This window comes from Polyodon spathula, chromosome 11 (genome assembly GCF_017654505.1).
Source record: "Polyodon spathula isolate WHYD16114869_AA chromosome 11, ASM1765450v1, whole genome shotgun sequence".
NCBI classification, from domain to species: Eukaryota; Metazoa; Chordata; class Actinopteri; order Acipenseriformes; family Polyodontidae; genus Polyodon; species Polyodon spathula.
In genome coordinates, this window is record NC_054544.1 from 43,078,431 (window position 1) to 43,090,080 (window position 11,650).

General features: G+C 39.3%; 1 protein-coding gene and 1 non-coding gene across 3 annotated transcripts in view; both read left to right on the forward strand.

Annotated features, from left to right (window-relative positions):
- Nucleotides 1–10,198, forward strand: part of LOC121323000 (autophagy-related protein 16-1-like) — a 32,980-nt gene extending 22,782 nt beyond the window's left edge. For both annotated transcript variants that reach the window (XM_041263703.1, XM_041263704.1), the window contains 6 exons: nucleotides 593–713; nucleotides 3,005–3,110; nucleotides 4,152–4,301; nucleotides 5,156–5,203; nucleotides 7,370–7,471; nucleotides 7,813–10,198. In XM_041263703.1, coding sequence (XP_041119637.1) covers nucleotides 593–713; nucleotides 3,005–3,110; nucleotides 4,152–4,301; nucleotides 5,156–5,203; nucleotides 7,370–7,471; nucleotides 7,813–7,906 — 621 coding nt within the window. In that variant the 3' untranslated portion in view covers nucleotides 7,907–10,198. The remainder of the gene's footprint in view (nucleotides 1–592; nucleotides 714–3,004; nucleotides 3,111–4,151; nucleotides 4,302–5,155; nucleotides 5,204–7,369; nucleotides 7,472–7,812) is intronic.
- LOC121323726 lies at nucleotides 56–320 on the forward strand. The gene has a single exon (XR_005951168.1).
- Nucleotides 10,199–11,650: the final 1,452 nt, after the last annotated feature.

The following is an 11,650-nucleotide window of genomic DNA, read 5'->3' on the forward strand; positions in this document are numbered from 1 at the left end:
GTGATCAAGATTCAGATTACAGATTTTGAAAAACCAGCCCCAGGAGAGTTGATGAGGTCAGTGATGTGAAGTAAGTTCTGATGCAAAAGGTCCCCTCCCAGAAGCTCCTGGTTCCCAGTAGCCCCTGCTTTCTCCCATCATGCTTTAGTTGTGTACTGATGGGCTCAGGGGCTCCTGACAGATAGGATGACGTCTCAGTCCGTGTCTCCGAGAGACCAAGGAGTCACGGCAACGACACACATCCGATATAGCCAATCAGCAAGGAGCGCTCAGGGCCTGGGCAGGGGCCGCGCGTGATCTGCAGTTTTCAAGCTGAGACCTCTAGTTCAGGACAGACTTTTTTCAGTTTGCACTGGGAACTGTTCCTGAGTTACAACATTAGAACAGTACAGTGTTTATCAAACTAATGTGTTATCCCCACCTTTTTTTAATTGAACTGCCATTACAGTAAAACTGTAAGAAATAACTTATTAGCCAATATTTGTGTGTGGTTTTTCCCTCTGAATTTGTGATAGAGAGAGTGATGCTCTGGATGTGTTTTGCCTCCGTGGTTTATGACTCCTCTAACCGCCTGTTTCTCCTCTGTTGCCAGCACACTCTGACAGGTCACAGCGGGAAGGTGCTGTCCGCTCGCTTCCTATTGGATAACGCTCGCATCGTCTCAGGCAGCCATGACCGGACACTCAAACTCTGGGACCTCCGGAGCAAAGTCTGTAAGCAGGAAAATGTTCTTCGCTTACAGTAATAGGGAGAGGAGGGGAGGGGGGCATTAGCTTGTCCCACCACAAATCTATAAATAGAAAAACATGCTTCTAAATGAAATGCATGTTAAAAATCAGTGCTGGACCCTCAAACTATTTGCATTTTGAACTAAATGTCATGCCATTGTATGGTGGATACATTGTATGGTGGAATGCATTTAGTGAGTGACTATTATCAAGAACAGAGACTTAATTGTTGAGGGTATTATTATTATTATTATTATTTATTAAGTTTTTTTTTTTTTTTCTGAAAAGCTTTTTGACAATTTACGGGTCTTAAAATATTTATGTTGAAAAAGACTATAATAGATATGTTTTTTAGAAAACATGGAGGTAATTCATTTTTGGTCAGACATACTTACTTAAAGTAATCAATCTACCCTTATTTATTGTCCATGCTGGGGATGACATTTGTACATATGTATGTCACACTTCACATTTTTTTATATATGTGGAAAATTGCTCATCCAATTGTCTTGAAACTTAGTTTTAACATGAACACAAGTTATTGATAATGTCAGTGGGATGTCTGTCTGTTCATACATGAGTCAGTCTACATTTTTGCATGTGTCTGGAGAATTGCTTATCATATTGTAATTAAACATTTGATTGCAAAATTTACATCTGTACTGTTTGGTACAAACTGTTGATATATGTCACAGTCAAACCTTTTCATCGTATTGATAGCTGTAATTTTAAATATACAGCTGTGGGGAGTGTATGTAACTGACATACTTGTTTGTTTATGAACCATACACCTGAAAGTGCAAAGAATGTATCATTTAAATTGTGAAAAAAACACGATTTCCTGTAAAGAAATGCAACCATGTCTGCTGTAATACAGTCTGTGTAAAAGGAAGCAGACACCTCAGTCTGGGAGTAAACAGAGGTGCAGCTGTCTGCTTTCCTCCAAGCTGATTAGCTGTATCTGTTGCATCATAGCTGAGTTTGGTCGTCTCATTGTAGCCCCTGATGAAAAGGAGTCTGCACCACAAAACCACACAAGATTAGAAATGGGTCTGCAGGCAGTGTCAGAGAGTCCCAACAGCTGGACGAAGAAGGAGACGAAACTCCTTCTTTGAAGTCTTATCTATTGACTTGTGTTGTGCAACTACAGGAATTGTTGTTAACTAAACATCTGCCATCCAAGTTGTTTCTAGCAATAAGTTGTGCTACCAAAGCAGGCAGTTGGGGCAGGGTGAAGCTCACATTGACACATTTTGTGATATCGCTGCTTTATTGAATAGTGTTAGTTCTCACACACACACACAAATATTTAACAAGTTTATTTTGTGCTCGTTCTAAAAGTAGGTGCTTCACAAACCTGTTGCCATCAGCAGTTTCACAGAAAAGCAAAATGTAGAACAAAGTGTTACTCCTTTCCACTGAGGCTGGCAGGGGGCTGTTACATCAATGCAATTTTATGTGTATTTAGTTCTCTTGCTTTTTCATGTTTGCTCTGTACTCGCACATTTTATGAACCGGTTTGCCAATATCAGTATATGTATTCTATAGAGCAAAATGCTCTTTCATTGTTGTGTTGAGAGACTGGCCTTTTGCTATTGCAAACAACATTTTGGGATCTTTCCCACCTCACTATCTCATCTCAGAGTTTTGATATTGCATATGGAAATGCCTGCAAGTGTTTTAGAATGACAATATAGTTGCTCTCAATTCTCCTAAGTTATGGGACTATAATGGGGGGTGCCCATGACAGATGGAAACCACCAGTTTCAAAGTATTCAAGATCCCTTCCTGATAGTCGCCTCACATACAGAACTGCTCTTCTAGTTTAGTGATGTGTCAACACGTTGCCTATTGGTGACCATGGATGTTAATGTGAGAAATGTAAAAATAAAGTGTGCAATGACACCAATAAAAGGGCCAAATTTGTATTTGCGAGACTTGTGTTTGTAAGGGGCAGTGTCATGTTCAATTTTACAACTGTAATTCCTTGGTCTTTGGTGATTTATTGACAGTCCACTTTGTTTACATTCCCCAAAGGTAGTTTTAGTTTCAGGGACACAAACTTCCTCCCACATTATACCTCTAACCCAAAAACGCATGCTCCAGAAATGAAATGTTGCAGTAAGAAGTTAAAAACTGCACATTTTCAAGATGGATTTATAAGCTATAAAATGCAACTATTTTTTGGCACAGTTTTGGGTGGATAGCATTCTGGTGCCACACTGGGGAAGCTGCTTATCTGACCCATGTCTCTCATTTATCCTGTATATCTGCAGGTATAAAGACTGTGTTTGCGGGATCGAGCTGCAATGACATTGTCTGTACTGAGCAGTGTGTCATGAGTGGCCATTTCGATAAGAAAGTCCGCTACTGGGACATCAGGTGAGGCCCATAGCTTTGGCTATGGTAGTGACAGTAGCTGAACCTCAGACATGGGTTGTAAACTCCCATTCGAGGAGATCGTGGTTCTATAGTAGTGAATCATTTTATTGAGCTTCCCTGTAACAGCTTTTTGTTAAACTGCAATCCCTGCTTCAACTGCTAGTAACTCTTAAAAAAAATTTAAGATGTTGACTTCATATTTTTGGGGTTACGAAAACACCTCAGGCAAAATAATGGTGCTTTCCACTTGCCATATTGGGTCATGTGACTTCACGGTTTCTGGATGATAACTTTTTAGATATTGAGTTCATATTCAGTGCATAAGTGTAATCTGTGATTCTTTTGGACAAATCCGATTGAATCTGAGTAGTTTGTGTAATTTTACAAAGCTACCGCCACCACAGTGTCATAGCCTGTGACATTCTTAGATATGACTTCATGCTTTTAGACCCCATTCTGCACTTGACAGTTAACTTGCACAGTATATCTATACAAACAATTTGAGCGAGGGGGAAAAAAATGAATAAATAAAATAATTTACTGACCGGTACTGTAGTGGCTCATGTATTAATTACATGTAGGGTTGGACAACATTCTGATAATATCAGCATGCGTGTTTCTGATGTATCGAAATGCACATCAATGTCTAAGCTGTACGTTCGAACAGAGCTGTAAACTAACAGTTTTAAAATGTTTTTCAATCAGACTCGGACAAGCTCAGTGTGAAGCAGTTTAATCGCACTATACTGTTCTCTTTTACAGTACATTGTGAAAATGAACACAAGCCTATTTTTGACCAGAAACAACTTAAGAACACACAAAAGTTACAGACAGAAAGAGTCCTTGGATCTGGTTGCTCTTTGAAGGAATCTCTCTAGAGGCTTGTCATACTGTAGTAATGGAGCAGCATATTTGGAAATACATGTTTATTGAGTAAAATCTCACCCATACCATATCCAGTTTATTTGCTTTAGAGCGTGGTTATTCTTTGTAAAATTGAACACAATGTGAGTGTTACCATTCTGGTATGCTTGTCCTCAGGGCAGAGAGTATTGTGCGTGAGTTGGAGCTGTTTGGGAGGGTCACATCTCTTGACCTAAACCCTGACAGAACGGAGCTGCTAACCTGTACCAGAGATGACCTGCTGAAAATCATTGACCTGCGAACTAACACAGTGAAGCAGACATTCAGGTGAGGAGCCAGTCTGTAAAGGGAGGCATTCACCTGGGGCAGGCTGGGCTGGGCTGGGCTGCTGAAGGACAGCAATTTTGTGAAGAGGAATAACACTATGTAACACAATTTTTGTTCCTGGGTAGTAAGTGTTATTTCCTAATTGCTTATGCCGCAAAAGTATAGAAAATGGCTATTATTCCCCACAAACTTTGCTTTTGTGACCAGGACAGTGATATTTCAAAATATCACTATTTCCAAATGGAAAACGGGCAAATATGTGTCTTTTCGTTCACATAAAGTCAGAAAAAAACAACTTATAAATCCAAATTAACATGTATTTATACTAAAGTAATACAACAATGACTGCAAAAGATGTAGAAGTCAGTAGTTTTTCAAGATTTACGATTATACTGTATTTACAGTACTACTAAATCTTTTGTAGTCATTTTTGTATTACTTTAGTATAAATACATGTTAATTTGGATTCATATGTTGTTTTTTTCTGACTTCGTGTGAATGAAAAGACACACATTTGCCTGTTTTCCATTTGGAAATAGTGATATTTTGAAATATCACTGTCCTGGTCACAAAAGCAAAGTTTGTGGGGAATAATAGCCATTTTCTATACTTTTGAGGCATAAGCAATTAGGAAATAACACTTACTACCCAGGAACCAAAAAAAATAAAAATAATTGTTACACGGTGTAATCAGGGAAGAGGAAAGACAGACAGACGGTGGTTCTAGTAATACTTTTTATGGTGATGCTTTACACTTTGTTGCAAGCAGTTGTTTTGATTGAAATAAACAGATTTATTCTGTAAAAAATCATGTCAGTTTTCAATGATTATTAATGCTGACTTTCCCTTTTCAGCGTGCAAGGCTTCAAGTGTGGCTCCGATTGGACGAGAGTGATGTTTAGGTAAGAAACACCATATTGAAAGGGAGAGTCACTCACTGTGAGAGTCGTGCATTCCAGATACACGTGAATGCACAGAGGGTGTGTGGGGTAAGGACAAATAACCCACAGGAGAGAAAAGCTTTGCCAAAAGAGTTGGTGTCTAACATGAATTGCTTTTCACATTCACTATATCTGTGAAACGCAACATTTTCTGTTTGACCTATAGGATAGCTAATTTCGGTCTGTAAGGTACAATATTTATCTAATATGCCAGCAATTCACTTAATTTGGCTAATTTAACTTGTAGGAAGCCATGAGCAGGACTAGGAGTTTGTCATGGAAAATTTGGACATAAGTCATGGAGCAGTCACGGTCATTGCGTTCAAAATGACAGAAGGAGAATAAAGTCACAGGAATAAAAAAAAAAAAAAAAAAAAAAACTAATGAAAGCATGTTCTGGGGCCTGGTGCGCTCAGGTTCAGCAAAGAAGGACGAGACGAGCAAATGCAGTTTCAATGTGTTGCTTTTTTATTTACTGTGCAGCGGTGAGTACTAATTAACAATAGCGTAAGCGCTGAACTAAGCAGAGAATAAAGACGCAGACAGGAAAGGGTAAGCAGACGGGAAGCGTAACTTTTGGGGCGAGAAGTACACCCACAAGAATAACACAGGGGGTGTCGGGCTGACGGTAGACATGTACATTAAATTAAGCGCAACCATACAACAATTAAACAACAAGTGGAACAATATTTTAAATTAAAAAGAGAACTGTTCAATGTATGTCCCGCAGCAAATCCTGGCAATTAGTATAGTACACATGCACACACTGAATTTATGAATTCCAAGAAGTATTTAAAGAGCTTAGTTTGATTCAGTTTTTTTTTCTTCTCCAAAACCCCCCCCCCAAAAAACAGCACTTCAAAATGTCATTATTTATTCAGATTAATAAATGATTGACATATTTATTATCTTAAATATAATAAATGCAAAATTTAATGTTAATAAAATAAACACTTTCCAATAAAATCACATACATATGGAACACAGTTTACAGACATCCCCACAAGTCACGCACATCGGCAAAAATCATGGACACTAGCAAAAGACGCAGAATCCATGGCACCTGCAACCACCGTGACTAACTCCCAGCCCTAGCCATGATTAACTGATTGATGGGTGGGAGTTGTGAGAGGAAGTTTCCCAAAAGGAACAACACCTAAAGCATACCAGTTATACAAATGAAAGTTTAAGTTTATATCCAGAGATGTTTTTTGTGTAAATGGGGGAACATTTTTTTTTTTTTTAAATGATTCTCATGGTAAGCTAGTCATTGTTTTATGACATGTTTTTTATTCACTTTTATTCCAGAAGTGATAATCAAAGTTTTAACAGCATAACAACCATTTTTTCAAGTCCTGGATTTTCAGTTAGATTCTAATACTTGATGCACAGGGAGTGAATCTACAGTGTTGTATCAGGTTAAATGGCTTGCGCCCAATTCAAAGTGAAAATACTCTAGAAAACTAAGATGTTATTACTCCTTAAAATAATTACATGCATCTTGCCTATTTTGTAAGTTGTGAAGTTTGAAAGAAACACATGTTATGTGTGTTACTAGTTTAGTTTTAGTTTTCATTTTTCACTGGAAATATTACACTTGCACTTCATGTGTTATTCCACCTCACCATTCTGGTTCATAGTATGCTAATGGCTGAAAGCATGTCAGTCGATAGGGGAAGCAGCTGTTTGGTTGTCAGGCAATAAACCATTGAAGGAGTGGAAACAATGTCATGCTTTAGGCGAGATGAACTTGCAGGTGCAACGATGTCTGAAAGCATTGATATCAAACAGTGTTTTTTTAAACACGTGTTGCTTTCAAAACTGGAAATTAGAGATTTACATAATGAATTGAAGTGCATAACAGGTAAGATTTATGGAATTAATTTCTGAGCTGCAATCACTTTAAATATGACCGTTGATACTGCAATATTACCTTTTGATATTGCAAAAGAAAGTACAAAACCTAACATGAAACTCAATATATCTACATTTTAAACAGACGTCCACTGTCGTGTACATTATGTTTGCTTTGCCCTTTAAACAATATTCAGCCACTCGGGTACACTGGCACCCATCTGGAACAGTGTGTTCCTCTGTTTTAACACTGCCTCCTGTGTGCTCCCCCAGCCCTGACGGTAGCTACATTGCTGCAGGTTCTGCTGACGGCACTCTGTATGTGTGGAATGTGCTGACGGGGAAAGTGGAGAAGGCGTTGGGAAAACACCACAGGTGAGTCGCTGACCAAAGTGAACAGAGGTAGCTGGGATAAATAGGAACCTGCCACCACAAAGTAAAAGAAAGGTTACACAATGTACAAAAACTAGACAAGGAAATTTATAGATTAGACACAGCACCCCATATCTGTTTTTGTGCTCTACAATTAGCTTGTTATCTTCACTGCGGCAGTGGAACACACATTTTCTGCTTGAGGTTATTTTAAATGTAACTGCTTTTTAAATATACCGCACATAGCTTAATGATATATAAATATATTTCAGGTCATGTTGTCATACACTAAGGTCATCTGGATAAATGGAGTAGAATAATGCTTTTTAATGGTTTAATTTCAGCTCATCTATCAACGCTGTGGCCTGGTCCCCCTCTGGAGCCCATGTGGTCAGTGTCGAGAAGGGCAGCAAGGCCGTGCTCTGGTCTGATCTCTGATTGGACGATTGACAGTCTCTCCCGCTCCCCAAATACACAGCAAAAGGAGTGCTGCTTTCTGTCTGGACCTCAGAAGAGCTTGGCGCTTCATGTGCAAGCTTTCGTTAGACTGGAGGTGAAGGGACCGTCCTTCCGATTTGTATATCAATTGCAAATTGTGGCTGATGTTCCTTTTACGACAAGCAGCAATCTCTGGAACTGTATCCCAGCTGTGTTATTTCAGAGAATATTAATATAAGTATGTATTGAATGATGTAATGTGCAAATCAGAATATAGCCTGTTGTGAGGAATATCCATTTGAATTGTACACGACTGAAGCTGTTTCAAAGTGTTTAAATCTTTCAGCTTCAAGCATGGCTTGTCTGTAGTAGGAGTCACCTCGCTTAGTGGTCAGAAGTTTGTGGGGGATGGACTTGTCCATTGGTTCAGGCTGGGGACTGGATTTCCAGTGTGGCCTAGTGGTAGGAGCTGAGGGCTGGGGCACAGTCGAGCTGAAGGCTGCCCTTGGCGCGGTTTTAGATGCACAGTGCCCACTGCTGCTGAACCCCCAATTTCATATTAAAAATGTTTAAGACAAAAAAAATGTTGATCTAGACATTGAGAGAGCATACGGAATCCACATAGTTGAAAGGTCATCTTATCAGAATTGCCTTTGACTGTAGTCTAGAGCTGGGGTTCATGCCAGGCCAATTTTACAATGATTTATCACTAAAACATGAAAATTGAATTCCCTCCAGACCCCGTGTTCATCTATGGGTTATAGAGACTGGCTGGTTTGTTTTCTCAGTGGAGATAAACCCTGGTGTGATTAATTCAAATGAATGACTCTCTGCAAAGGGCTTTGTTGGTTGGTGTTGTAGAAATAATTTGCAGATCATACACACATGTTTACACCAGCATTAAGAGTGAAGGAAGGGAATGAGAAAATGAACTTGGAAAATGAACACATGTTCCTAACAAGAGTACATAACTGTAAAGGCTACAAGTGAATGTGAATGAATGGATTGATTGAAAAGCAATGTTAAAAGATTGTAGTCCTCAGCAGGAACCACTAGGCTACACTGCCACTGCAGTCCGCAGAAATTAGCATCTTGTTTTCATTGATTAGTGTACAGTACAGGTGTGATCAAATCAAAGTCATGTATTGCCACCCCAAAGACAAGGAATTAGGAAGAGATGTTTGGACTAAGGACTTCATAAAGATTTGTGTGAAAAGACTTGAGGGTTCATTCTTTTTGTTTGGCTTTGCTGTGTGTGCTCCATAAATGTACAGTAACCATATTTATAATATAGTAAAACATATACATCTTAAATATAATAAATATCTACACACTAAAATGTTAAAGTAGACTACTCTGCAGAATTATCAATCAGCGGTTTATTTTTTTAGCAGAGATGTTGTTTTTAAAGTCATGTGTTCGTGTTTATTTTTATGTATTGCACCACCCCTGTTCTGTTGTGCCTAAATCCATGATTTTCTTCCAGCCAGGCCCAGAGAAGATAATTGATTTTCATTTTTTACTTTCATCGTTTACTGTAGCCTGCGAATAAATGATGGTGGACCATGCTTTCCCTACAAAAGTGTCTACGAGGAATAAAACAGCAAGATACTTAAACATATCTCAAAGGGCCTCTGTGTATCATGGTTCTGTATCAGTGCTTTTTCTGATGAGCTCAGCTCACTAAACTTAAATTACACGTGAACTTAACACTGCTAAGAATTCTTATCTGGTGTTTTAAGTTCAAACTTGCTGATAAGTATGAGCAAATGATTCTGTATTCAGGCTCATGAGAAGTCCTCCCCACAGCCTTGGTGTGCTTTTAACTGTTCCATGTTCGGAAGTGTGCTGTGGTTTATCCGGTAGAACAGACTTCCTCAAATCTTATGCAAAGTGAGTTTTCTGGTATAGACATTTATAAATGTGTGTGCAGTCTTAAATAATGCTACTGAAGGCCAGCAGGCTGCAAATAGTGTACGTTGATGTCTGTTTTAGACTTGGCCCCTTTGGATACCTTTTGGGGGAGTTTGTGTGGCAGGCTATAGGTACTCGAGTCTTAAGACCCACAGTCCAATCTAATGATGCAGACACCTGCTGGTTTTCCACAGAGTTCTTGGCTTTCTCCAGATAAGGTGTACACAGGCCATGAGCATGCCTTGTCCAGAGTTTGATTGCACTTTATTTGAACAGTTACTTGTATTGAACTCATTTGGACGAGTGAAAAACTGTTGTATCGCAAGGTTCGCGCCTTTGTAAATGATAATAAAAATATGTAAAACATATTAATTAAAACTAAATCTGCCTGAGGTGTGTGGTTTAATTATTATGCAAAACTTTGACTGCAGATTGTCTACAATGTACAAAAATTAAAAATTAGAACTTTGGAACAGAGGAAGCCTTTCAGTGCAGGAATGGTAGCTGATTGATCCCAAAGCTCTGACAGCCCAGATCTTAAAGGATTTCAGTGATACCACATTCACAACAAGACATGGTAGCATATTCCATTCCCTAGCAGCGTGGAAAGAACCCTCCCCTTTTATCTATTCTTTCAAAACCTGAATTGGGCTCCAGGCTGTGAAAGGATTACAGAACACCCCGCAGTGTTTTGCAAGAACCACAGTCCCCCCGTCCCCCGTCCCCCAACAATCTTTCACGCATAGTGATAAATCATCTGGCGAATAAAAATGTGTTCAACTTTCACTAGGGAGTTTTTGTCAGAGAGGATTTGTTTTGTGAGATCATACTCCTTTCAATCTGATGGGAGCATGATCTGATGCGTGAATTTATATTTCTGTTGACTCTAAGTCACTGTGTTATTGACTGGGTTGTGGCAGGTTGGGTTCAATACTACTTATGCCTCCTCTGTATCTCATCAACCTCTCATCCACCCCCACAGTCTGTCTGCTCCGTAAGATATCAAAAACCAACACCCCCAGCCCTTTGTGCCTGTACACTACTACAGATTCTACAGATTTTCTCCATCCTACATGAAATCCCTTTGTCTCACCGCTTTCCTCTGTTTGTTTTTGCTGCTCTGAGTTCACCATTCCTTCCTTTTCTTGGCCTGCTGGGCCTTTGCTTCTGTGATCTGAATCGCGGTCCATGCTCTCATTTCATCCTCAACTTTTGCATCTCAAAAACCGACCTGGACATGTGGTGCTGCTATGCAAATTCTTATTGACTCACCACAACACTTCTAACATCTCAGACCCTGTGTCATGAGTTCCAGATGTTCAATCACAAGACTGCTTGTCGTCCCATCTCACTTTCTTCATTTTCAGAGCCTGACTGCCACCCCAATTCTACACACCCCTCAAGATAGGGGCAGCAATATTTGCATCTCATGTAATTGTCAGTCAACACCTTTTAAATCATTCAATGAGGAAGTTGATTACCATCGATTGGTACTCAAGTGTAAAGGGGAGGGATGGGCAGCTTTTTATGTTGTGAAATTAACACATAATAGGTGTTTGGGCTTTTCCCCTGTTTTAAAAGCATAATTTCTGTAGACGTGCTTTGCCTTTTTAAAAGTTCACGTTTGTGAGATAATGTTTTACTGGGATGACACCAAGATGATCTGTTTTGTTTCAGTCCCATTCAAGTTGTACTGCTATATGTTAAACACCTTTGTGTCCAAAGCCTGTGTACATCATAATCTAATCTCCCTCATTTCCTACCAATTTATTAAGCAGTATACACACGCAGTGTTTAATAGCTCACCAATGTTAACAGGTTTACAAGTGG